This window comes from Dipodomys ordii, unplaced genomic scaffold, assembly GCF_000151885.1.
Source record: "Dipodomys ordii isolate 6190 unplaced genomic scaffold, Dord_2.0 Scaffold165, whole genome shotgun sequence".
Taxonomy (NCBI): Eukaryota; Metazoa; Chordata; class Mammalia; order Rodentia; family Heteromyidae; genus Dipodomys; species Dipodomys ordii.
The window spans coordinates 221,043-249,022 of record NW_012267381.1 but is presented as its reverse complement, the minus strand read 5'-3'; the positions used below and the strand labels follow the sequence as shown (position 1 = coordinate 249,022).

Sequence of the window (27,980 nt, the reverse complement as noted above, 5' to 3'; positions counted from 1 at the left end):
AAAAAAAAAAAAAGATGGGTCTTTTGTTCCTACCTCACTGGCTACCACCAGGATGACAGGTTTGAAAGATGGTACCAAATGTGAGGACATTCAGCAAGTCCTTTCATAAGATAAATTCCTCTGTCCTTTCCTGCTGAAGACAGAAGCCCTAATGACCCCAAAAGTGGTCCTGTTTGTGCAGTGGCTGGTGTCCTGCATCTAGCCCATTCCAGCTTCAAGTGATTTGATGACATCAGGAAAAATTTAATACAACAGTCTTTAAATTTTAGATAATTAAGTGACTATTATGGGTTTTGCAAAAAATGTCTGAAGCCAGGCATAGTGGTTCATGCCTATAATTCTAGCCCTTGAAGGTTGAGGCAAGGAGCAATGAATATGAAGACAGGCTATACTACACAGAGAAACCTAATCTCAAAAAACATTCTGAGCCGGGCGCTCAGGTGGTTCACACCTGTAATCCTAGCTACTCAGGAGACTGAAATCTGAGGATCACAGTTCAAAGCCAGCCCAGGCAGGAAAGTCCATGAGACTTATCTCCAATAAACCACCAGAAAACCAGAAGTGGCACTGTGGCTCAAGTGGTAGAGCACTAGCCTTGAGCTGAAGAGCTCAAGGACAGATCCAGGCCCAGAGTTCAAGCTCCAGGACTGACAAAAGAAAACAAAAACAAAACATTTTGGTGGGCTGGATATGTAGCTTAGTGGTAGTGTACTTGCATAGCATACATGAAGCCCTGGGTTTGATTCCTCAGTACCACATAAACATGAAACAGCCTGTAATGGTGCAGTTGCTCAAGTGGCAGAGTACTAGCCATGAGCAAAAGAAGTTCAGGGACAGAGCCCAGGCCCTGAGTTCAAGCTCCATGACTGGGAAGAAAAAAATTCTAGTAGCAGAACCCAGGGTAGTCTGAGCCTGTCTGGTCATTCTTAGAAGCACAAACATAAGGAAGCATGCTGACACACACTACATTTCCCACCAGAGTCTCTGAAAATTTTAATTTGTTAAAACAAGAGTAATACAGCACAGGTACTTAGGCCCTCAGGAAAGACATGACAATAGGGCCCTTGGAAGAGGCCCCAAGGCAGCTGGCAGGAGGGTTAAGATGGATGCTGGGGAAAGGAGTAAGCTTAACAGATGAGCTGCAGGAAGGGTTCAGGTGTCAAGTGTCCAAAAGATAAGAGGGCAAGGGAGATCTGCCCCAGCTTTTAACCTGGTGTTTAAGATGACAGCATTACCCTGCCCTTCAATAATCATTGAGACCTGAGGGTCAAGGAGGCAGGCTCCTTGTAACTTGCCTCTTTGCTGGCCTATAGAACTTGGGAGAAAGGAAAAGAACGGCAGCAGAACAAGCGGTGGGAAGAGGAGGTGAAGAGAAGAGGTGACGGTTCCCTTGGTCCACGAGTCAAACCCAGGGCTTGGACTTCAGCCTCGGGGTATGAGCAGCATCTCTTCCTTCTGAGGTCCACTGAGCTTGAAGCTTTCTGCCAACGGTTTCTTCTGGAATGTCCCTCCAACCAGCCAGTACTCTGCTGTGACTGGCAGAATTCCTTTCTACCCAGTCTGCATCCAGCCCTCAGGAAGGGCCCCGGGGCCTAGAGCACAGTCTACAAACGCTCAGAATTCCCAGTCGTCCACATCCAGCTCTTCCAGGCTGGTCACCAGGCCAAAGATTTCATTCTGATCCTGAGACTGGCTGCCTTCAAAATTGGTGATGGGGGTGACAGGACGAAGTAACTCAGGCAAAGCCTCGGAGGCACGCCGCTTGATCTGGGGAAGAGAAGCAGTTAGGAGCTATAGCCTGAGGCTCAGGTCCCAGGACACCATGGGGCAGGATGCACAGCCTGAGGCTTCCTCCAGTGCAACAGGAGGAACCCCACAGCTAGAACCACGGTTGCCTGACTATACCTGCTTGAAGAAGGAGTGGCTCAGGAGGGCACTGGCACTGGGCCTGGAAAGGAAGGGGAGAGACTCACATAATGCCTGTGCCTGGCTTTCCACACATGCAGCTCATGCTGCACCCTCCCTCCAGTCCTTCCCCCAGCTCACCAAAATTCCACAGCCAGAGCCACAAGACAAGAAGCTGATTTCTCTTGCTATGCCTCCGCCTCCCAGGTACTTAGCGGTACTCATCCTCTCAAATCCTGGCCCAACTCCAGACTCCTCACTTCTCCCCCCATACCGCCAAAGCCTGGCTGCAGGTCAGTAGATACCTCGAGTCAGGATTTCGCTGAAGGCACTGCTCCACAAAGTGGTGGAAGTGAGGGGAGAAGGTCCGGTGGTAGGGGTGGAAAGGTGAGTTGCCATTGGAGGGCCGGGAGGTGCTAGATGCCAGGCTCTCCCCCAGGCCAGGGTTGGTCCCTGAGCGCGAGGGGCTCATGGTCAGCTCCTCAGCAGGGATGGTGCTGGTGTCCAACAAGCAGGGCACTGTGCCATTCAGTTTCTCCAAAAGCATCTGCAGGGGCAGAGCCAGGCCTGAGCTGGAGGAGTTTCCTCCCAGACACATTCTTCCTCCTCAACAAATACATCTTTCAGGAGCCAAAGTGGAAGGGAAATCAAAGTAACTTTTCCAAAGGGATGCTGGCTACTGGCTTGGGAGTTTGGGGGAGGGAGAAGAGGGAGGTTAAGATGCACCCCTTCTCCATGGCTGGAAGGAAGGGCTGTTTCCTCTCCCCCTTTACTAGGCTTTGAACTCTACAGCCCTCCCCTTAGGATGGAGGCAGCAGCCAAGTCACCATCTTTTAAGCCCAGTCCCAATTTGCCAGGCCCAGGTGCTACTCTGGGGTCTACAATGTACACATACAGTGTCACATCCTGGCTTGTCAGTGTATCCAGCCACCCAGTCACAGTCTGTCCAGTAGCAAACCATGACTGTTTCCAATGCTCTCAAACTCAGTACATGGGAGACCAGCCCCCCTGCTCCTGGAATTGCTGTCCTTATGAACCTAAAGAGTTGTCTAAGCCAGAAATCTGGAAATCTCCCTAGGGCTTGCTAGTGTGTGTGACTTTATTTAAACCGTGTAGCACTTAAAATTCAGTTCCTCAATCTCACTGGCTCTATTTTTTTTTTAATTTTGGGGGGTACTGGGTTTTGAACCTGGAGCTTTGCACTGGCTAGATAGGCACTCTGTTACTCAAACCACATCTCCAGTTCTTTTTGTTCTAGGTATTTTTATTGTTGTTGTCGGTCATGGGGCCTGAACTCTGGGCCTGGGTGCTGTCCCTCAGCTCTTCAGCTCAAGGCTAGTGCTCTACCACTTGAGCCACAGTGCCACTTCTGGATTTTTCTGTTTATGTGGTGCTGAGGAATTGAACCCAGGGCCTCATGCATGTGAGGCAAGCACTCTACCACTAAGCCACCTTCCCAGCCCTGCTCTAGGTATTTTTGAATAAGATTTCACATTTTTCCTGGGCTCACCTGGGCCACGATCCTCCTATTGATACTTCCTGCTAGCTGGAATGTCAGGTACATACCAACCAACTGCTAGTTGAGATGGAGTCTCGCAAACATTTTCCTGTGCTGCTTCAAACAATGATCCCCTTGATCTCCATCTCCTGAGCAGCTAAGATGATGGTATGAGGGACCCACCAGTACAGATTTCACTGGCCACGTTTTAAACACTCAATCACAGGTGGCCAGTGGCTGCCATGTTGGGCGGCATGGTGGGAACATTTTGTTTCCAGCACTGCAGACTTTTGACAAACAGTGCTACTTCTGGATCTGAATTTCTTGTTCACAATAAATAGCCTTTTAGCTGTCTCCTAAGCATTCTTCATTAGCTGAATTTCTTTTTTTAGATTTCCTGATACATTTCCTCATTTCTACATCCTCTTAACTATTCTACCAGATCCAATACATCTACTACAGTGACCCTGAAAAGAGCATACATCTGATTTGATGGCTCCTCCAGCAATTAGCCAAATGCTTGGGGACAGGAGCCAGATGCCCTCTGGTTAGTTTTGAGGTAGGGTCTTGCTTTATGCTCAGATTAGCTTGGACCATGATCCTCCTATTTATGCTTCCCTGAATCATTGGGGATGACAGGTATAGTAATTGGCTGAGTTGCAGTCTTGTGAACTTCTTTTTAGCCTGGACTGGCCTCAAACTTTAATCCCCTGATCTCCATCTCCCAAGTAGTGAGGATTACAGGCTTGAACCACTATGCTAGGTAGATGCTATTCTTTCTTAGCCCTGGGTCTTAGAGTTAGCTTCTGTTTCTGCTTTTCACATTGTGAACTATTTGCCCTTAACAATAGGCCATGGGCTGGGAAGGTGGCTAAGTGGTAGAGCACTTGCATGAGGCCCTAGGTTCCATTCCCCAGCACCAGAGAAGCAAAAAGAAAAAAACTGGAAGTGGTGCTGTGGCTCAAGTGGTAGAGTGCTAGCCTTGAGCTGAAGAGCTGAGGGACAATACCCAGGCCCACAGTTCAGGCCCCACGACTGGACCCCCCCAAAAAACCCAAACAAACAAAAAAAAAACCAATAGGGCAATTTTTGCCCTTCCCTAAAACCTTCCTGGGCCCTTCTTCTAGATGTCTCCTTTGCCCATTCCCTAGCTTCCCCCTTTACACAGGGCAAGCAGTCTGTGTCCAGGAAGGAGAGGCTTATTCAGAGCCTCTACCTGCCTTCTCCCAGTTCTAGACCAAATTCCTAACATCTGGAACCCCAGTGGAGGCATCATTTTGCCAGATGATTCCCAATTCCACTTCCTGAATGTAATGGGGCCTGAATATGCCTTTTGTCTGGATCTGTCCACCCAAGCAAAGACTGTGCTACTCCAGGACAGAGAGATGGCAGAGGGATGCCAAAGGGCAGGTGTGTGCAGGGACGGAAATAGAAGCTGAATTTGCATAACAGAAGCTCCAGCCCTGGGCTCTGGTGGCTCATGTCTGCTTCTGGAGCAAGGTGTCTGTGGCTAATGTCTATAATCCTAGCTAGTCAGGAAGCTGAGATCTGAGGATTGAGGTTCAAAGCCAGCCTGGGTAGGAAAGTCCTCAGGACTCTTCTAATTAACCAGCAAAAAAGCCAGAAGTGGAGCTGTGGCTCCAGTGGCAGAGAGTCAGCCTTGAACAAAAAGTTAAGAGGTAGCACTCAGGAGTTCAAACTTTGGTACCAGGAAAAAAAAAAAAGAATGGTTCCAAAGGTGCAGGCCAGTATACAACAGCACAAAACTCTGATCTGAAAACTGACTTTCTAGGTGTTCTTACCTAGGTGAGTAGGCAGGAAATATCTGATAAATGTACAAATATGTTTACCTGATTTGCAAGTTTTACAGTGGGCCTCCATCCACACTGTTGTTCCCACCACCCTGCCACCACTTCCTGCACTGATCTGTGGCCATAGCATTTATCACACAGAGAAGAATTACACAAATATCCCTCCACTGGCCTGAAGGAGGGTCAGCTCTTGAAGAAAAAGCTGCCTTTGGGAGCCTTTAACTCCCATTTTCTATGTGGGGGGAGCAGAAAATGTTTCTTTTTTCCATTTCTCCCTACCTTAAACCTTTATACTAAAATCCTTTGCTAAAACTTTTTAATCTTACAGCCAGTGTCTCTGAGTGCAGCAGTAACAGCAAATATTTGTGGAAGGCAAGCAGGTGCGAAGGAAAACACTGGGCTGCAGGCTTACCTGGGTGGCAGGCATGTCCTTGAAGGGGACGTGGCCATTGGCTAGTTCACAGGCTGTGATCCCCACACTGTAGATGTCAGACTTGGCATCGTAACCCTGAAGGTTCTAAGTCAGGAGAAAACAAGCTAAGGATGACTCCATTTGTAGCCTTGGTCTTTGTTTAGAAAAGAAGGGCGGAACAAAACAGAGGAGGAGAAGGATGCCTGTCCCATGGTCATGACTAGCTCGGACAAGTCCCCTTACCGTTCTGCTGAAGATCAACGGCGATTTGACAAGGAACCAATGTTTAGAATCACTATTTAATAAATAGGAAGGTGTGTTTGGAGCTGGTGCTCTTGTTCAACATGGGGATTTAGACAGCACCCAGCATTTCTATAACGTTCACTACTCATAGCGGGGAAAAGAATCCTTGAAGGGACTTGAAATAGTGTCCAGCACTGTTTTAGAACCCAGCAGGTTAAAAACCACATCTATCCCTAGTGGGTGGGTAATGGCCATGTTGAGTGAGTGTCCAGGTACCCCTGCCCAACAGGAACCCCTCCTTGAATGATCCTCTCATCTACTCAAATGTACCAGTGGGAGGTGGGGGTGCCTAGGCCCTGGGGAACATACCTGCTGGAGCACTTCAGGGCTGAGCCATGGCAGAACCTTAATACTATACTTGGGGAAATCATGGACCACACGCTGCCGCTGCCCATGGCTGATCATGCTGAGGTTGCTGCGTAAGCCAGAAAGGTAGACCTTCCCATCCACGGAGATCAGAATGTGGCTGGCTTTGACACTCCTGTGGGGAGCCCAGAAGGGTGTCATAGGCGGCAAGAGCCCCTCACACTCGATACCTTCAGATCCAAACTATCCAGGGTGTATAATACATGAACATATGCATTTTATTTACAGCAAATCATACAATACTCAGGACCAAATACTCAATAAAGAGGATGCCCATGGCTTCAGCACTGATAGGCGATGGCAAGGTCAAAATCCAGATCTTACTCTTTTTTTTTGGTGGTACTGAGGTTTCAACTCAGGGCCTCTCATTGGGTTGGCTTGCTTGGCTGGTGTTCTTCTACTTGTGCCATGCCTCCAGCCCTCATTTTTGCTGGTTATTTTGGAGATAGAATCTTACCAACTTTTCGGCCCAGACTTGCTTTGAACCGTGATCCTCCAGGTTTCAGCCAAATGAGTAGCGTAGTTAGGATTCTAAGTGTGAGCTACTGGAATCTGGGCAGATCTAGATTTTAAACTCTAGCTTCAATAATTCCAATCAACCTTCAACTATTAACTGGAGAGCTCACTAATAAAAGGTGAAGTCACTTAAGAATGTACCTGTGCACAAAGCCCATGTGGTGGATATAATCCAAGGCCTTTAGCACCCCCTGCAGGATGTAAGCAATGGCCAGTTCATTCATGCCATCCATGAAGTGTGTGCCGATGAGATCCTTTGCAGAACCTGAAGGAAAGGAAGCATAAAAGGAAGAAAAACCCACATAATGCCAGGCACTGGTGGCTCACTTCTGTATTACTAATCCTAGCTACTCAGGAGACTGAGATCTGAGGATCACATTTTGAAACCAGCTTGAGCAGCAAAATCTGTAAGACTCTTCTCTCCAATTAACTACTAAAAAGCTGGAGCTGTGGCTCAAGTGGTAGAGTGCCAGTCTTGAGTGAAAAGGCTCAGGGACAGTGGCCAGGCTCTGAGTGCAAGCTCCAGTATTGGCATGCACACACACGTGCAAATGTGCGTGCACGCGCGCACACACACACACACACACACACACACACACACACACACACAAAAAGAAAACAGTACATAAGCAATCTGCTAACGGGGCTGTGAGAAACCCTCTACCAGGAACATCTTCCCACTCACCATATGCCATGAATGACGTGATGACCCACAGCTCATTGTCTGCGATAAAGGTGGCTCGATATGGCACAATATTGGGATGGTTGAAGAGTTTACAGACATGAAGCTCCCCCTGAAAGCAATGGTAAAGCTGAAGTCAGAATCAAGGGGCACTGAAGAATGACATTCACCATGAAGACATGAAGATGGGAACTCAATTCTTTCTGGATGTTCTTCTGAGTCCTGAGAGCAGTCTAAGGAGGTGCAGCCAACAAAGAAGAAACTAGGCTGTTTCCCTTTAGGGGAGCCAGCCTGCTTTGTCCACTTGGCCACTGGTGACCTTGCCATCCAATCTCAAAAGCCTCAAAGAACAATCCCTCTCCAGACACAAACTGCTGCTCAACACAGTGGAGGGTCCCTGCTGCCACCTCAGAGATGAGGAAAACAAACTGCTGACTAGCCCCAGGAAGCTATAGGGTTAGCTCAACTTCAAAGGCCAAGGTACAGGATGACTCTTTGAGGTAAGAAAATAATCCAAGGGCTGGGAAGGTGGCTCAGTGGTACAGTGCTTGCCTTGCATGCAGGAGGCCCTGGGTTCGATTCCTCAGCACATAAGCAGAAAAAAAAAAGCCGGGAGTGGCGCTATGGTTCAAGTGGTAGAGTGCTAGCCTTGAGCTGAAGAGCCTGAGGGACAGCTCCCAGGCCCAGAGTTCAGGCCCCACGACCAGACCCCCCTCAAAAGAAAAGAAAAGAAAAGAATCCCACTCTGGAGTCTAAGGTAGGAACATCAAAAGTTCAAGGCCAACCTGGGTTACATAGTGACACTGTCTCAAAAACAAACCAAAAGGGGGTAATAACTTAGAAAGGGTGGCAGTGGATGAGGGAGAGTAACAGAAGGAGTGAGTCTCATCAGGCACATAGAATATACATATATGGACATGTCAAAATGGCATCACTTTGTAAAACTAAGTGATGCTAAAGGATTAAAAAAAGACTATTTTTCTATGATATAAAAAAATAGAAGAAAATATTGTTTAAAAACCTCAATAACTTGGGGCTGGGAAGGTGTCTCAGTGGTAGAGCACTTGCCTTGCATGCATTTGCCTTGCATGCATGCAGCCCTGGGTTTGATTCCTCAGCACCACATAAGCAAAAAGAAAAAAGTCGGAAGTGGTGCTGTGGCTCAAGTGGTAGAGCGCTAGCCTTGAGCTGAGGGACAGCGCCCAGGCTCAGAGTTCAGGCCCCAAGACCAGACCCCCCCCAAAAAAAAACAAGAAAAAAAACAATAACTACTAAATATTATTACGCATTTTTCCAGCAGCCTCAAATTGAGAGATTGATTCCTTTCTCAGAAGCAGCCCTAGAAAAAAATATATATATATAAAAAAGATAAAAGAACCCAGGAATTCCAAGATCCTGGGCTCTGGGATACAGCTAAAGCCAGTGGGCTGTAGCTTCTGTCCATGCTTCAGATAATAAAATTCAGAAAATCATAGCGTCTAACCTGATCCAGAACAAACTTGGATGTGCTTTTTTTCCTCAAATAATTAAGCTGGGATTGATCTTCTGCTTCATCTTCTGTCCTACCAAACTACTCTAAATTAGGCCTGGAGATGTAATTCAAGTAGTAGAGCACTTTCCTAGCAACAACGAAGTACTGAGTTCAAATCCCAGTCCCAGTGAAAAACCAACAACAGTAGTTGGCTCAATAATTGGTTTAGGAATTGGAGGCTGGGAAGGCTGTTCAGTGGTAGAGCGCTTGCCTTGCATGCCTGAAGCCCTGGGTTCGATTCCTCAGCACCACATAAGCAAAAAGAAAAAAGCCGGAAGTGGTGCTGTGGCTCAAGTGGTAGAGCGCTAGCCTTGAGCTGAAGAGCTGAGGGACAGCACCCAGGCCCAGAGTTCAGGCCCCACGACCGGACCCAAAAAAAAAATTGGTTTAAGAATTAAAATAAAATAATCCACACTAGTCCAAACAGATGAATTGGAACTACAGCACCATTAGATAAGCATCCATTCAGGAAAACACTGTAGATGAAGAAGGGACAGGGACCACAAGCCACCGTACCCAACACATACAGAGCTGAGTTCTAGTCCAAGTAGCATCAGCCACAGGGAGTCTGGCCTCTGGTAGATTCCTAGACCTTCAAGCTCTTTCAGTTTAACAAAAGACCAGCTTTCTGCTCACTGAACAGAAACCAACCTCAGACAAACAGGATACTAAAAGCCAGTGGCAGAGCAGGTAGCCCAACATCTCAAACAAGGCTGCCTGGGTCTCATTTCTGCCTCTGCTGCTACATGTGACCAAGTGAATACTACTAAGTGAATAAATGAAGAAGAATGGAGTATAAGCTGTGCTGTACAGCATTACGGCTCACTCCTCAGTGTGAAATGCCTAAGGGCCTCCTATTGAAAGCTTCCATGATAGATGTCTAAACCATTTTTGTTTCCTGCCAGGAATGTTCACAAGACTAAAGTGAGAGATGCTTTGCGATTATTATGAAGCCACAGCTCACCCTCTAAGTGTTACAGTCATGTTTTATTACCTGCAAAAATGTCACCATTTCATTGGAACAAGCCTCTAGGTTAATCCTTCGTACTGTCACATACTCTCCCGTTGGTTTGTACCTTGCTAAATTCACTGTCATCAGGTCCTCGAATCCTTTGCCTAAAAGAAAAGAACAACAGCTACAAAGGTGTTTGTTTGTGTGTGTGTGTGTCGGTTGTGGGGCTTGAACTCTGGGCCTGGGCACTGTCCCTGCACTCATCAGCTCAAAGCAATTGCTCTACCACTTAAGCCACAGTGCCACTTCCAGTTTTCTGGTGGTTTATTGGAGATAAGAATCTCATGGACTTTCGTGCCCAGGATGGCTTTGAACCACGATCCTCAGATCTCAGCTTTCTGAGTAGCTAGGATTACAGGTGTGATCCACTGGTACCCGGCTAGCTACAAAGGTTTTTATTGCCTCCCTTCCCTTCCCTTTCCTCCCCCCTTTGTCCCCCCCCATCCTCCAAGACAGGGATTCAACTCTGAATCTGATGCTTTTGCTGGTTGGTTGTATCTCTCCACAAACCATGTCTCCTTTAAAGGAAAAGGGACTTGACTGCAACCAAAAATTATAGTTACATTTTTACTACTCTTCCTTTTGACACATCCTTACTTTTTTCAATAGGTTTCTTCTCAGCCAACTATTCTAACTGACTATGCCCAGGGAACCATATGTGCCAGCCCCAAAGGGAAAATCAGAAAAAAAAATTCTCCCAGCTAGGTGCCAGTGGCTTTATGTCTGTAATCCTAGCTACTGAGGATTACAGTTCAAAGCCAGCCCAAAGAAGACCCAGAGAGCCAGTTTTGTCACCGTGGATCCTACTAACTAGCTGAGAAAGCTACCGCAGTCCCCTGGAACAGGAAAGCAAAGGGGTTCCTGAACATTACCTATAATGGTGAGAAGCTCATAACAATCTCCCTCTGGCAGAAAGCTACTCATGATCTCTTGTTTGGAGAAGGATGCTATCGACTCTGAGCTTGCCTCATTGGTCTAAAGAAAAAGAAAAATAGGTTAACCAAGAAACCTTGGGGTGAGATAGGAGTGGGGTGGAGGTGGTAATTTAGACCCATGAAGAGATGTCATCAGGACAAATCTATACATCCTTGCTTTGTAGCAAAGAAACAAGACCTGCTCTCTTCATGGAGAAATAAAACACCACAGGTTCAATGTGGGAACCAGCACTCACATCAGAGCGAGGAAGTATTGATGAAACCTACAAATTGTGGGGGAATGACAACGGCCTATTCTAGACTACTGCCAATCTGCTTGTCCTTTCTAACAATAGACTTGACAGTTAAAACCTATGAAATGTTTTTTCCCTCGATCATGGGGCTTGAACTCAGTGCCTGGGGTGATGTCCTTGGGCTCTTTTTGCTCAAGGCTAGTACTCTGCCACTTTGAACTACAACTTCCAGTTTCCTGGTGGTTAATTGGAGAAAAGAGTCTCACAAGCCAGGTGCTGGTGGCTCATGTCTGTAATTCTAGCTACTCAGAAGGCTGAGATCTGAGGATCACGGTTCAAAGCCAGTCCCAGCAGGAAAGTCTGTGAGACTCCAATAAACCACCAGAAAACCAGAAGTGGTGCTGTGGCTCAGACTGGTAGACTGCTAGCCTTGAGCAAAAAAAGCTCAAGGACATAGCCCAGGCCCTGAGTTCAAGTCCATGACCTACAAATACTACTACTACTACTACTACTACTACTACTTCTACTACTACTACTACTACTACCACTACCAACAACACCTTGTATAAAAAGGGGCTGGAGAAGATGGGTACTGGTGGCTCACGTCTGTAAGCCTCGCTACTCAGGAGGCTGAGATCTTGGGATTGTAGTACACAGCCAGCAGGGGCAGGAAAGTCTGTAAGACTCTCATCTCCAATTAACCACAGAAAATCAGAAGTGGTGTTAAAGTTCAAAGTGCTAGAGTACTAACCTTGAGCAAAACAGCTCAGGGACAGCACCTGTGCCTTGAGTCTAAGCCCCATGGCTGACCAAAAGAAGGGCTGGAGGCATGGCTAAGCAGTAGAATACTTACCTACCAAGTGGGAAGCCCTGATTTTAAATCCCAGTACTATCAGAGAGAGAAAGAGAAAGACAGAGACAGAAGGGGGAGCAACAGAAAGGGGGCGAGGAAAAGAAAAATTATTTAGAAAATAAAATTCTTTGGATAATTGGGAAAATGGACTCCTAGACAATGTGGAACAGGATGGACTATGGACTAGTTTAGTGCTTGCTATGGCTAATTTAGAGGTCAGAGGGACAACTTTTACTTAGGAAGGAAAACAAATGGGCCAGGAAACAAAGGCATTATTGTGAAAGGAAGAGGTCTGATTTGACACTGACACAGGAGCAGAAGATTAGTTTATTATTTTGTTTCAGATTTTCTTGTTTCTGTTTCAATACCCGGGATTTAACTCAAGGCCTCAAGCTTGCTTTGGTTTTATTGATCAAGGCTAAAGCTCTGCCACCTGAGTCACACCTCCACTTCCAGCTTGCTTTATGCTGGTTAATTGGAGATAAAGAGTATCGTGGAGCAACTGGGAATGTGGCTTAGTGGTAGAGTGTTTTCCTAGTATGCATGAAGCCCTGAGTTCGATTCCTCAGTGTCACATAAACAGAAAAAGCTGAAAGTGGCTCAAGTGGTAGATTGCTAGCCTAGAACAAAGGAAACAAAGGAAGCTCAGGGACAGTGCCCAGGCCCAGAGTTCAAGCCCCAGGACTGGCAAAAAATAAAAAAAAGTCTCTGGCTGGGAAGGTGGCTAAGTGTTAGAGTGCTTGCCTTGCATGCATGAGGCCCTGGGTTCAATTCCTCAGCCCCACATAAGCAGAAAAAGCCAGAAGTGGCACTGTGGCTCAAGTGGTAGAGAGCTAGCCTTGAGCTGAAGAGCTGAGGGACAGCACCCAGACCCAGAGTTCAGGCCCACGACTGGGTAGCAGGGGGGGAGGGGGGGGCGAGGGGGAGAGTGGGGATGGGGGTGGAAAAAGTCTTGTGGACTTTCTTGCCTGGGCTGGCTTCCAACCACAATCCTCAGATCTCAGCCTTCTGAGTAGCTGGGATTATAGGTGTGAGCCACCAAGCCTATTTCAAATCTTTGAAAGTCTAAATTCAGATGGAAAGAATGTAATGTTTTGTCCATTTTCTCTTTCTTTTTTTTTTTTTCTTGTCAGTTATGAGGCTTAACTCAGGGCCTGGGCACTGTGCCTGGGCTCTTTGCTCAAAGCTAGTGGTATTCCACTTTGAGCCACAGCACCACTTCCAGTTTTCTGGTGATTATCTAGAGATAATCATGGACTTCCCAGCCCAGGCTGACTTTGAACTGCCATCCTCAGATCTCAGTCTCCTGAGTAGCTAGGATTACAGGCATGAGCCACTAGTGCCAGGCTTAGCCTATTTTCTTTAAACACAGCATAACATAATGTTATTAGTGGGGCTGGGAAGGTGGCTCAATGGTATAGAGCGCTTGCCTTGCATGCATGAGGCCCTGGGTTCGATTCCTCAGCACCACCATAAGCAAAAAAGCCGGAAGTGGTGCTGTGGCTCAAGTGGTAGAGAGCTAGCCTTGACTGAGGAGCTGAGGGACAGCGCCCAGGCCCAGAGTTCAGGCCCCACAACCGGACCCCCCCCCCATAATGTTATTACTATCATGTATAATGTCAAATTTCTCAGGGAAAGAAACTAATTCTATTAAAGTCTTTTTGTTAGTTTCCCATGCCATGAAAAGCCACTTTATTCATTCTGAAGCATTTGAAAAAATACACAAGCTATTAACATCCAGAAATGATAAAAAATAATAACTTTGTAAAAAGAGTTTAAAACAAAATACAATGAAGCATATGAAGACAATATATACGAAATGCTACTGGATAAACACAACTAACTTTCCACAGGTTTCACACAGGATAGTTTCTGGTACAACATCAATAAGTGTGATTATATGAAAATTGTATACAATTGGCATTTTACTCTGGAAAAAAACCAAAACATCTACACAATCCTATAGGGAAAGTATTTGGTCTCTTTGAATGGAAAACATTTGATGTGATAAAGAGATGCTCCTGACCAGCAGAGGTTATAAGCAGTCAAGTCGTTATTCAAAGAAAAATTCCTCACCAGCATCATCATCCTTTGCTTGCCCAGGGCTGCCTGTGAAAAGCATGGCTGAGCAAGGGCTACTTACTTTAGATCTTCTTATTCCCTCTCTATAAGACACTGATTCGGGCTGGGAAGGTGGCTCAGTGGTAAAGCGCTTGCCTTGCATGCTCGAGGCCCTGGGTTCAATTCCTCAGCACCACATAAGCAAAAAAAAAAAGAAAAAAGCTGGAAGTGGCCCTCTGGCTCAAGTGGTAGAGCGCTAGCCTTGAGCTGAAGAACTGAGGGACAGTGCCTAGGCCCAGAGTTCAGGCCCCACGACCGGACCCAAAAAAAAAAAAAAAAGACACTGATTCATGTTTTCCAAAACAGCTTGGCACACTGGGTGTATCTGGTGCTATTTACTTAGGTAAAATAAACTGAAAGAAGAGGAAACAGAAAGTTTTAGAGCCTCTGACAATGGAAAATGTCAATCTTCTGTTTTTGTGCTTTCCTGGAGGCGTGTAAGGGGTATTTGAGACAAGATCCAGCTATGTAGCCCAGGCTGGCCTTGAGTTTATAATCACTTTGCCTCAGTCTCTCAAGTGCTGTTTCATTTTATTTATTTGCTGTTTTGAGACAATGTATTATAGCCCAGGCTGGCCTTGAATTTGTTATGATCCTTCCTCTACCTCCTGCATGCTGGGATTACAGGTATATAAATCACCACACCCAGCTTTGTTTTCTACTTTTTTTTTTTTTTGACCAGCTTGGCAAAGGTGTTTTTTTTTCTCTTCAAAGTATAAAATTTTCCACTAGACACAGATAAGGTAATCCACTGGATATACAACACAAGAAGGGCAGCCTTTTAAATGAGTTGGTTTACTTTCAAGATGATACAGAATGCAAGAGTAGAACAAAGAGCAGACTCTGGCAGGAACCTAGGCTGGGTTTACTTGAAATTTACAGCTGAGATAGCAATGGCTGACACAATGGCTGACAAACTAGAGACTGAGCCACTGTAGGATTTTTTTTTTTAAAGGTTGTTCTTAAAGTTCAGAGTCCTAGACAAAACTTCATTCTACCTTTAGATGGCAGAAATGTTACTACAGGAAATCCAGATGTTGAATGAGAATGGAATCAAGGGTCACCATCATCTGAGGGACAACAAACAGCTTACTTTTTGCCAGATTTCTTAATTCCACCTGTGGCGAGGGGCCCCTTCCCCGCGGCCTTCGCTTTCAGCTCCTCGAGTTTCTTCTTCTCCTCTATCTGTTTCTGCTTGAAGGCCTTGTCTTCCTCATCCATCTCCTTGGCCTGCTTCTTGGGCTGCTTCAGGGGCTTCTTCTTGCCACCCTCGCGGCCAGACATGATGCCAGCCGCGCCTCGGCCCAGACCCTGACCCGAAGCCGGAAGCGGGGCGCCCCAAGGCTCTACTTTTTTTTTTTTTTGACTGGAGACTGAACTCAGTATCTCAAGCTTGCCAAGTGCACACTTTACCACTTGAGCCACACCTTTAGCATCTGTTTTTAAATTTTCATTTTGTTTTTAAAATAGCTTGAAGTCCTGCCTTATGACATATATAGAGATACATATTATCTCTGTGGACTGAAATTTATTTATTTTTTGTCAGTCCTGGACTTGAACTCAGGGCCTGGGCACTGTCCCTGAGCTTCTTTTGCTTAAGGCTAGCACTCTACCACTTGAACCACAGCACCACTTCCAGTTTTTTCTGTTTATGTGGTACTGAGGAATTAAACCTAGGGCTTCATGCTAGGCAAGCACTCTACCACTAAGCCACATTCCCAGCCTGAAATTTATTATTAATAGACTAAAGAGAGATATATTGGAAATCCCAGATACTAAAAGGTAATCACATTTCAGAATGGTGAAACTTATTTTGTGGTGAGAAAGTACAATGGGTAATTAGAAGAGCTGGGAAGAGAAAGAGACCTTAATCTCCAGAAGAGGGTTAACAAGTACCAGAAACTTTTTTTTTTTTTGGCTTTTAAAACTACCCATCAGTCTTTCCAGGGTGAAACCTGAACTCCCATAAGTAACAGAATTATACTACAAATAAAGCTCAGTGGCAGAGAAGCATAAACATAAAATGATATGCCAACAAAAAATACAAACTTCCACAAGAAGTGATCTCCATGCAACAACCATAGTGCTAGAGCCTACATAGTCACTTACTTTTCTCCGAGTGTCACCCGGAGGCTGCTCTGAAGTAGAGAGATGGATTGTTGGCATTTTGTTGTTTAACAGAAGACACACCCACATTCAGAACAGTAATTATTACACTTCAGACTACATGTATTTATAGAAACCACTTGAGTTGTTACAGCAGTAAGTGCCTACAGTGCTACACAGAAACACAGACACACACAGAGACCTACAGTGAAAACACTGCAGCTAGCTGGGGTTTTAAACAGGAAGCCCAGGCTTCGGTTCTACAGGGCTTCTTTACAGGGTATGATGTAACTGCTGCAGATCTGCTCATACATTTACTTGACATTTGCACAACACACAATGAGGTTTTGAATAGGCCAGTTTCAGTCTTATACTTTGTGAACAAAAATTCATCTTCCATCCTTCCCCTTCTACTCCTGATTCTGTGTTGGGAATCAAATACATACTAGGCAAGCAATCCACTATTGAGCTATATTCCAAACTCCTAAAATTCATTTTAAAGTCACAAATAAGGTGGGTGATTTCCCAGGAAGTGTTTTGCCTTGAAGGCAAAAAATATATATTTATATACAAGGGATCATTGCCAAATTTGTTTTTTCAAAGTCAGATACTTCCTATTCTGAATGCAAATGAACAAGGGGTTTTTATTTTTTTATTTATTTTTATTTTTTGTCGGCCTGGGTGCTGTCCCTCAGCTCTTCAGCTCAAGGATAGCCCTCTATGACTGAGCCACAACACCACTTCTGGTTTTCTGGTGGTTTGATTACTGGAGATAAGAGTCTCACAGCCTGGACTGGCTTTAAACTGAGATCCTCAGAGCTCAGCCTCCTGAGTAGCTAGGATTACAGGCATGAGCCACCAGTGCCCAGCGAACAAGGGGTTTTTAGTATTCAGCTACTCACAGTGAAGATGAATATATCATACAACAATTAAAACAAATTTCTGTCCATGAATCACACAAATCTCTTATATGCTTTTGATTTTCCTCATTTTGTAAAGGTGGTAAGAACCATATATTGGAAGCTAGGGAGATGGTTCAAGAGTAGAAGCCTTGCCTAGCATGACTTGAATTTCATTCCTAGCACAGCAAAAGCAAAAAACAAGAATTGTACTACCTGCTTGAAAAAAAAGAAACAAGAATTGTAAACTATAAGGACTCGGAGCAATTACACACATCTGAGAAATGCCTATACGAAATCAAAGGTGTAAGTCTACCACTAAGGAAAATTCTTTCTTATAGGCTGTATTACAGTACTCAGCTATATTGCTAAAGGAGATCAACTGCAGAGTAAATCAGCCTTAATTTATCAAAATAGGAGTTTCCCCCCTTTTAGACATTAGCATTTTGGTAAATGACAGCAGAAGTGGTTGCTTAAGACAGTCAAGAAGTCAGGTGAACAGATTAAAGGAAATCTAACTCACTATTCCTGAATAGAAACTAAAATTCCAGTTTGTATAAAATTTGGTAATACAGACTTCATCAAATTTTAACAATACATAGTCACTTTTTTAACCCTCCTAATATAAGACAGTAGGACCTATCAAAAGATAGCCAAGATCATAGGATCTTGATTGTAGAGTCAAGATACTAAATACAAAATCCTTCATTCAATTCATATATACTGAAATATTTGCAATGAACTAACTGTAAGTTGACCTTGCACTATTAGTGCCAATACTTACTTTCAAGCTATCTTAATCTATGAAAAATGGGGAAACTAAGAAGCTGAACAGCTTTTTTGTTGTTCATCTTTATGTAAAGCTAATGTTTAACCATTCTGAGATAAAAATAACTCATTTTTCCCCTAATTTTCCATCTGTCTAAAATGTCTTCACAAAGTTCATAAATGCTACTACTCCACATTTCTCAGAGATGCATTAGGGAAAATAAATCAGTAGATATCACAAGTTTGATACTTCAATTATTTAGCCTGTTTGGGGATACTATGGATCAGTCAACCAATCCTAATAGTATCATGATATTCAGACTCAAAGAATAGAATATATACTGAGGGGCCTTGAACTCAAGGCTTTCCACTCTTGCTTAATTATTCTGTTTAAGGTTGGTGTTCTACCACTTGAGCCACAACTCCATTTCTTTTTTTTTTTTTTTACTGGATGATTGGCACTAAGAGTCTTTTGGATTTGTCTTTGGATTCAAGGCTGGCCTTAAACCTCAATTCCCAGATCTCAGCCTCTGACTACTATAATTTTGTTTCCATTTCTTGGCATTCATTTCGATAAGTATTAGGTATTATGCCTTTTTGTTCCTCTCCTAATATAATTTTTATAGAAAGGATTTTCTTTGTTCTGAATCAAGTGTAGAAGGCCTTCCTAGCAAGCACAAGGCTCTGAGTTCAAATTTAAAAGAAAAAAAATCATTATTCCCTAAAAGCCTCACTGAAAACTATCAAAAAGGAAAAGTCTAAGCCTTTTGTTGTTGTTGTTGTTGTCATTGGTCCTGGGGTTTGAACTCAGTGCCTGGGCAATGTCCTTGAGCTTTTTCGTTCAAGGCTAGGGCTCTACTACTTTGAGCCACAGTGCCACTTCCAGTTTTCTGGCAGTTCATTGTAGGTGAGAGTTTCTTGGACTTTCATGCCTGGGCTAGTTTCAAACCTCAATCCTTATATCTCAGCATCCTGAGTAGATAGGATTACAGGCATGGGCCACCAGTTCCTGGTTATGTGTAGTCCTTTCAAACCCAGTTGCAATCTACTTTACTTTTGAAGTAGACATTTAGATTTAACAAGAAGTTAGTATGTTTTTTCTTGATAAGATTTTTTTTCCCCTTAGCTCTCTTAAGTTTCAAATTTTTGCCATGGAAAAATGAGTTAACAAGATAGATCAACAAAAACAGAACTTTCATAATAATATTGCTACCCTTATCTTTGGCCTATTAAGATTTTTTTTTTGGTCCAGTTGTGGGGCTTGAACTCTGGGCCTGAGTGCTGTCCCTCAGCTCTTCAGCTCAAGGCTAGCACTCTACCACTTGAGCCACAGTGCCACTTCTGGCTTTTTTTTTCTTTTTGCTTATGTGGTGCTGAGGAATCGAACCCAGGGCCTCAGGCATGCAAGGCAAGCGCTCTACCACTGAGCCAACTTCCCAGCCCCTTATTAAGATTTTTTAAAGCAATCTTCAAAGGCAGACATTTTTTTCAACACTTAGCTTTCCCCCTTTAACAATATGCATTTCAACTGGACATACTTAGAAGTGAATGTGCCTGTAAGTAAGCAATGCACTGGCTTTCTAAAAATCAAGACAGGCCAGATCAAGACAGGCTAGATTAGTACATCAATTGTTGGGAAACAAATGGATTTAAAAAGAATTCAACTCTAACAGGAAGAAGAGCAATTTCACTTGATCTTTAAGTTGCTAATTTTTATAAATTGATGTAGTCAACAGAGGGAGAATGATATTTATCCTGAATGATGGCTGAGTGCCATATTGTACTTACCTCCAAATAGTTCCAAATCTCTTAAGCCCTCAACAATGAACTTTTCCGAGACCCACCGCTAAAGAGGAAAACCCCAAAGAGAATTAGTATGTCTTCCAAGCCATAATGAATTAGCTATAAACCTTTAGGCAGACAAGACAAAACTATGACTACAGAAAAACAGAATCATGCAGTTCAGTTACAATATATTCCTAAGGAAAAGTTTTGCAAAGAATCTGCTACAGATGCCTTGGATCATTAATGCCAATTTGAAAAATATTATTGGAATTAAAAAAATAGGAATTAAACAGCAGTTTTTCATAAGCTTCCATTAGTCTGTAAAAACACAGAAGTAGAATATTCTTTTATCCATAAAGAATTTCTAAAAATATCACTGTTTACATTTTCTACCAAGTTCACAACGACCAACCCTCTGGTTCTCTTTACCAGCCTATTTCAAATGAGTATTATATTTCTATTATACTTATCAGTGGTTTGGTTTCACCTGAATCAGGCTAGGTTAAAACAAGAAAGTAGCTCATATTTAAAAGCAATGGAATCAGGATTGTATTTCACTTAAGGACTAGTGTTAAAGTTTGGCATAGAGGCATTCTTTCCGCTGAGCAGAGTATAGGCTAAGAAGAGATTCACTTTCTCATCTTAATTAACACTTGTTTACTCTTTACAATATAAATTGTTCTTATACATATAAGAAAAAGGAAGATTAAGGAACATTCTAAAAAATGTTGGCTATGGATTCTCAATTGGAATTACTGAATCATTGTCCTTTCTATAATAATTTGTTGTTGGTGGTGGTTGTGGGGCTTGAACTCTGGGCCTGGGTGCTGTTCCTGAGCTCTTCAGCTCAAGGCTAGTGCTCTACCACCTGAGCCACAGCGCCACTTCCAGTTTTCTAGTTGTTAATTAGAGATAAGAGTCTCATGGACTTTCCTGCCTGGCTTTAAACCGTGATCCTCAGATCTCAGTCTCCTGAGTAGCAAGGATTATAGGCATGAGCCACCAGTGCCTGGCTAATTTTTCTTTTTTTAAACTTATAACTTATTAAATAGTTATATTAAGTAATTGTACAAAGGGGTACAGTTTTATAAGTCAGGTTATGAGTACGATGCTTCCTGGTCAATGTCACCCCTTCTTTCATTTTCATTTTTTGTTTTTTGGCCGGTTGTAGGGCTTGAACTCAGGGCCTGGGTGCTGTCCCTGAACTCTTTTGCTCAAGGCTAGGGTTCTACCACTTTTTTTAATATATAAATTAAAAAATAAGTTAAAAATATAAAAGTTTAATATGCACTATACCCATAAAATAGAATTCCTGCTGTAATACTTGAAGAAATGGGTAGTAAATACTTGTGGCCTGGGCTCTTTCACTTAAGGCTAGTGCTCTACAACTTTGAGCAACAATACCACTTCTGGTTTTTGGGTGGTTAATTGGTGCTAGGAGTCTCACAGGGACTTTTCTGCCTGGTTGGCTTTGAAGTACGATCCTTAGATCTCAGCCTCCAGAGTGGCTAGGATTACAGGTGTGAGCCACCAGTGGCCGGTCATAGTACTTATATGCTGTTAAAATTTTTAAATAAGGCTGGGTGTATAGCTCAAGTGGTAGAACACCAGCCAAGCAGGCCCTGAGTTCAAACCTTAGTACCAGCAAAATAAATAAATTAAAAAATACTAATAATTATTACTGTGTTTATGAACTAATACTTAATAATAAAAAATATACTATTTTGTGAAACCAGGAGAGCTAAGATACTAAGTCCAATATTTGTTTTGTTTTGTTTTTTTTTGGGTCCGGTCGTGGGGCGTGAACTCTGGGCCTGAGAGCTGTCCCTCAGCTCTTCAGCCCAGGGCTAGCGCTCTACCGCTTGAGCCACAGCGCCACTTCCGGCTTTTTTTTCTTTTTGCTTATGTGGTGCTGAGGAATCGAACCCAGGGCCTCAGGCATGCAAGGCAAGAGCTCTGAGCCACCTTCCCAGCCCCTCTAAGTCCAATATTTGTTTTTACAGTCATTTTGACAGATGAAGTTTTGAACAAAAAAAATTTCAGGTTTAATTTTTTTTTTTTTTGCCAGTTCTTGGGCTTGAACTCAGGACCTGGGCATGATTCTTGAGCTCCTTTTGCTCAAGCCTATCATTCTACTACTTGAGCCATAGTGCCACTTCCGGCTTTTTCTGCTTATGTGGTATGGAGGAATCAAACCCAGGGCTTCATGCCTGCTAAGCAAGCACTCTACCACTAAGCTACATTCCCAGCCCTCAGGTTTAATTTTTAAAACTCTTCAATTAATACTAATGACTACATTTGATTTGCATTGCAATTTGGTACAGATTTTAAAAATATAATCCCATCAAAAATAGGAAATAGAGAGCTCATTGGCAGCTATGAATCTACACTGAATAGGGTCAAGTCATTTAATGTATGACTAACATTCATTTATAAAGTAAGTCCTCATTTCTTTCTGTCAGATTAACTTGTTGTATATTCTGGATCTCAAGTCAGTCTCTGCCTGCAAGCTCTTTTTTCTCAGGAGTAGAGGCCACAATACCTGTCTTACTTCCTACATACCTTACTTCTACATGATTTTGAGTATCACATTAAAAAAATACCTACAACATCTACACAAACAGTTTACTTTTTAGAAAAGAAAATAGTAAAGCCAGGAGAATGAAAACACTCACCCTAATTCGCTCTGGTTTACTTACAAGAAAAGACATGAGTTCCTAATGTGTAGACCTACTTCAATGTGAAAAACTTAAACCTAAAAGTAAAATAGAAACAGGTTAAGTTAGTCAAATCTCCTTTTATAGAAATAGCTCTTGATTAAAAAATAATTATGGATCCACCATTCAAAGCACCACAGTAGACCTATAAGAGTAGATTCTAAATATTTGTTTGGCGAAACTTCTTTTGTTTTTGTTGGTCATGGGGCTTGAACTCAGAGCCTGGGTGCTGTCTCTGAGCTCTTCTTGCTCAAGGCTAGCACTCTACCACTTTGAGCCACAGATCTACTTCCAGTTTTCTAGTTGTTAATTGGAGATGAGTTTCACAGACTTTCCTGCCCTGGCTGGCTTTGAACTGTAATCTTCAGATCTCAATCTCCTGAGTAACTAGGATTATAAGCATGATCCACCAGTACTCAGGTTTTCAGTGAGATTTATATATGCATTGGCTAAGACCAAATATATATGCTGAAATTCTGAAATTTTTATATGAACAGTTTGGAGCTGGGCTTGGTGTCAAGCACCTATTATAATCCCTGCTGAGGTAGGAGAATTGCAAGTTCAAGGCCAGCCTGGGCTACCTAGCAAGATTCTATTAAAAAAAAAAAAAGCAAGGATGAGGCAGAAAAAAAGGAAAGAAAAGTTTGTTATTTCTTCTACTTTTTCTCCTAGTCTTCCTCATACTCCTTTTTTTCTTAGGTCAGTTGTGGGGCTTGAAGTCTGGGCCTGGGTGCTGTCCCTCAGCTCTTCAGCTCAAGGCTGAACCACTTGAACCACAGCGCCACTTCCAGTTTTCTGGTGGTTAAATAGAGATAACTTTCTTACACAGGCTGGCTTTGAACCTGGATCCTCAGATCTCAGCCTCCTCAATAGCTAGGATTACAGGTGTGAGCTACTGGTGCCTGGCTTCTTTTGGTTTTTGAGTCAGGATCTTGCTATCTAACCCAGACTGGTTTCAAACCTTCTTTATTTTATTTTTTGTCAGTCATAGGGCTTAAACTCGGGGTCTGAGCGCTGTCCCTGAGCTCTTTTTGCTTAAGGCTAGGGCTTTACCACTTTGAGCCACAGCTCAACTTCTGGTTTTTGAGTACTTAACTACAGATAAGAGTCTCCCAGGGACTTTTCTGCCTGGGCTGGCTTCAAACCTCAATCCTCAGATCTCAGCCTCCAGAGTAGCTAGGATTATTGGAGTAAGCAACCAGCGCCCAGCTCAAACCTTCAGTACTCTGGCCTCAGCCTCCCAAGTACCATGCCTGGTTTTATGGCTGTCTTTAAATTAATTTTAAAATTTCTCCTGATCCAGTGCCTGACTGAGTTCTTCCCAGAAGCGATTCATTTCTTCTAGCTACTTATTGTTTCTAAAACAAACAAACAAAAACCAAAAAACTTGCTAGCCAGGCATTGGTGGCTCACACCTATAATCCTGGCTACTCAGGAAGCTGAGATCTCAGGATCCCGATTTGAAGCCAGTTCAGGCAGGAAAGCCTGTGAGACTCTTATCTTCAATTAACTACCAAAAAAGCCAGAAGTGGATTTGTGGCTCAAGTGGTAGAGCCCTATTCTTTTTTTTGTTTTGTTTTTGTTTTTTTGTCGGTCGTGGGGCTTGAACTCTGGGCCTGGGCGCTGTCCTTCAGCTCAAGGAGAGCGCTCTACCACTTGAGCTACAGCGCCACTTCCGGTTTTCTGGTGGTTTATTGGAGATAGGAGTCTCAAGGTCTCTCCTGCCCGGGCTGGCTTTGAACCGCGATCCTCAGATCTCAGCTGGAGCCCTATTCTTGAGCAAAAAAGTTTAGGGACAGTGCCCAGGTCCTGAGTTCAAGCCCCAAGACCGGCACACGCACACACGCACGCGCGCACACACACACACAAATTACTTTTGAATAATGTATATATGGTTATGACTTATTAATCTTAGACATTTATCTACCATGGTAAATGAAGACTAAACGCTCCCACATCACTTCCCTACCCTTCCCCACATTGTTCTGCTATGTCTTGTTAAATCAATAACTCATTTTTACATTACTGTGACTATGCAAATATGGTTCATAGCTGAGGCAAGTAGAGAAGGACAATGCCCCCCTCTCAAATCAAATGTAACCCAGGTGGCTTCCCACATGCTATAACTACCGTTGCCCTCAGCCCACTGCCTTTCTTGCATACTTTATTTTCCCCCTAGAGTTAATAATTGCTTCACTTGTTTCTTGCTGAGTTCCCAAGGTACTGTTAATATGAAATAATAACCATGCTTTAAAGAAAATGGTTTATTCTGAGCCAAATATGAGTGACCACGGCCCAGAAGCACGGACTCAAATTTCCCTGAACAACATGAAAATTCTGCAGTGAAAGTGGTTTCCTGAACTTGATAGCTAAAGAAAAGAAGAAAGTTATAAATCAATAATGCAACAAGCCTGCCTCACTGGCTCACACCTGTAATCCTAGCTATTAAGGAGACTGAGATCTGAGGATCATGGTTCAATGCCAGACCATCCAGGAAACTCTGTGCAACTCTTATCTCCAATTAACTACCAGAAAACTGGAAGTGGAACTGTGGCTCAAGTGGTAAAGTGTTTGCCTTGACCTGAAGAGCTCAGGGACAGTGCCCAAGCCAAGTTCAAGCCACACAACTGGAAAAAAAAAGCAATAAATATATTGGCTGGGGGGATAAGTAGGTAGGCTACAATAAAATGGAGAAATATTTTGTATATGTCATTTATAATATCCTTAGCTTTAGCATTTGTAGAGGCTAGTGGTAAACTAAGCTTAATAGTACGTTCCAAGAGATTTACCAAGTAGTGTTAGGAAAAGCTAACAAAAAGTTAAAAGTAAATGGATGGCCAGGTAGATGACAGGCAGATAGGAGGATCTGTTTGAAGCCAATCAGGCAAAAAGGATGTTAGTGAAACACTGTCTCAAAATAACAAGGGGAGCTGGAGGCATAGGTCAAGTGGTAAAGTTACACCTCCCATCCCCAACAAGTTTGAGGCCTTAGATTCAAGTCCCAGGATTGAAAAAAAAATCAATTTAATTTTATCTTTGTTAAGTAAACAGGAAAAAAATATATGGTCATCTCAAAAGATAGAGAAAAAGCACCTGACAAAATCCAATCCCAGTACCAGGCATATTTCTCTGTAATCCCAACACTTGGAGACTGAGGCAGAAGGTCATAAATTCAACGTCAGCCTAGGCTAAATAATCTTCCTGTCTCAACTGCCTCTCCACTCTACCCCCCCCCCAAAAAAAAAAAAAAGACTGGCAATGTGACTTAGTGGCAGAGTGCTTGCCTAGCATGCATGAAGCCCTGGGTTTGATTCTTCAGTACCACATAACAGAAAAAGCCAGAAGTGGTGCTGTGGTTCAAGTGGTAGAATGTTAGCCTTGAGCAAAAGCAACTCAGGGACAATGTCTAGGTTGTTAGTGCAAGCCCCAGGACTGGCAGAGAAAAACACCCTTCTCAGCCAACTAGAAATAAAAAGGAATTTCTATTTAGGAAGCATAAAGGTAATGGGGCACGGGTAGCTTACGCCTGTAATCCTAGCTACTCAGGAAGCTGAGATCTGAGGATCGCGGTTCAAAGACAGCCTGGGCAGTAAAGTTTCTGGGATTCTCCAAATAAAACTACTAAAATAGCTGGGAGTGGAGCTCAGGTAGTAGAGTGCTAGCCTTGATGAAAATGAAATTCAGAAAGAACACCCAGGCCACGAGTCCAACCAGGACCAGCACTCATGCGCACGTGTGTACACACACACACAAACACACACACACACACACACACACAAGCTAAGGTTTAACATTTTTTTTTTTGTCGGTCATGGGACTTGAACTCTGGGCCTGGACGCTGTCCCTCAACTCTTCAGCTCAAGGGTAGCGCTCTACCACTAGAGCCACAGTGCCACTTGCAGCTTCTTCTGTTTATATGGTGCTGAGGAATCAAACCCAGGGCCTCATGCATGCAACGCAAGCACTCTACCACTGAGCCACCTTCCCAACCCCAGGCTTAACATCTTTAATAGTGAAAAGAATGAATGAATTTCTGTAAGAACTGGAGCACAGAAGGTAGGTCTGTCTCCTCTCCCTTCAAAGCACTAACCCACCAACCAACAAAAAACTAACCCCAAATCAAACCTAACCAAGCCAAAACTACTCCTGTTATCTCCTCGAGAAATTCAGACATATGTTCACAGAGACATGTACATGAATGTTCAGGTTTGGGGCAATTGAGGGGGTCACCTGCTCTTGGGTTCTTGGGGGGGGTGCCCCTCTGCCTGTTGAGCAGAGCCCATGAGGGTGAGGGCAGTGGGCGAGAGGGATGAGATGGACACTAGGGTCTGCTGCTACTTTGCTGGAGCAGGACAAGATGACACCTTGGCCCGCAGGCTCCCCATCTGGAAGCCCCAATGGGACGTAGGAAAGAGAACTCCGGTATCTCCCGGCCAGGCCCAAGCCTGTCCTCGGCGGCTGCAACCTCTCATCGTGGGAAACCAGGACGCGAGTTAAAGCGGGCCCGACTAGGGCAAAGATGAGCCTAGATGGCCTCGAAGGCCCGCCCCTGAGGAGATGGAAACGGCGACGGGGCGGGAGGGACAGATCCGCGCAGCGCAGCAGGCGGCCCCGACACCCGGTACCTGGTGCTGGAGTTAGCGAGCAGTACCGACCCAGTCTTGGCTCCGCCTCCTCAATTTTGTGGCCGCGCCGCCGCCAGGCCGGTTGCTGGGAGGGACGTACGCAGCGTGACATGCGCAGTGATGGGATCCTGCACGCTCCGCCCCACCCACCAGCGGACCCCGCCCTCCTGTCCGGTCCTAAGGATAAGACGTCATCTTGGCTCGCGCAGGCGCAGAATCTCAGCAGGCCTCCAAGTGCCTTGGACCTCGGACGCTGCTGCGGGGAGCGTGGTTTTCTGCTACTGTTGCCGGTCTCAGCTTTGCGTCTACCTTTGGGCATTCCTTCTTTTGATGGGTGTTGGTTCCCTGTCACTGCTGCGGCCTACAGGGTTCAAAAGTTCCCGGAGCCGCCACCCCTCTGAAGAAAGGGAATTAAGAGTAAATTTCAATAAAGGGTCGAGGGCTGAGCCTAAAGCTCAAGTGATGCAGGCTGGTCTAGCAAGCCTAAGGCCTTGGGTCCAACCCCAGGTAGCCAGGGTACCGCAAAAACAAAACCACAAAACACCTCACTCAGTCGTTAAGGGTCGAAGAGACTGAAGCATACCAACTCAACAGACATGGCGATATCTAGGATCTTTTTCTCTCTATATAGCCTAGGCTGGCCTCAAATTTGTGATCCTCCTGCCTACCCTTATTGTGATGACAAGTCTGCATCACTACACCATGTTGCAGTAGTTTTTTTGGTGACTTACTCAGCTTGCATGAAAGTTCCAAAAGTGGATTTATCAAGTTAAAAAAAAACAAACAGTTTTCTCCAGCTCTGACTTCGACACAGATTTCTACTGCCCTAGCTTCCAAGATGAGGAAGGAGTTCAGCTACATCCAAATAGGGAATGATCAAATGAGGCTGCTGAAACTATTTG

At 44.1% G+C, this 27,980-nt stretch overlaps 1 protein-coding gene across 8 annotated transcripts; it reads right to left on the bottom strand.

Annotated features, from left to right (window-relative positions):
• Positions 1-981: 981 nt before the first annotated feature.
• Positions 982-27,240, bottom strand: Strada (STE20-related kinase adaptor alpha). Of its 8 annotated transcripts, XM_013033315.1 has the most exons (13): positions 27,079-27,166; positions 22,412-22,491; positions 19,740-19,797; positions 16,288-16,316; positions 10,909-11,011; positions 10,019-10,140; positions 7,497-7,605; positions 6,953-7,076; positions 6,239-6,410; positions 5,627-5,731; positions 2,211-2,452; positions 1,906-1,948; positions 982-1,767 (listed from the first exon to the last, which is right to left on the bottom strand). In XM_013033315.1, the coding sequence occupies exons 2-13, from the start codon at positions 22,445-22,447 to the stop codon at positions 1,615-1,617; spliced, it is 1,296 nt and encodes a 431-aa protein (XP_012888769.1). In that variant the 5' UTR covers positions 22,448-22,491; positions 27,079-27,166; the 3' UTR covers positions 982-1,614. The 8 variants fall into 8 exon arrangements, with proteins under 8 accessions (XP_012888769.1, XP_012888767.1, XP_012888762.1 ...); XM_013033313.1 differs by lacking the exon at positions 16,288-16,316 and having other exon boundaries at positions 22,436-22,491; XM_013033308.1 differs by lacking the exons at positions 16,288-16,316; positions 19,740-19,797 and having other exon boundaries at positions 27,079-27,240.
• Positions 27,241-27,980: the final 740 nt, after the last annotated feature.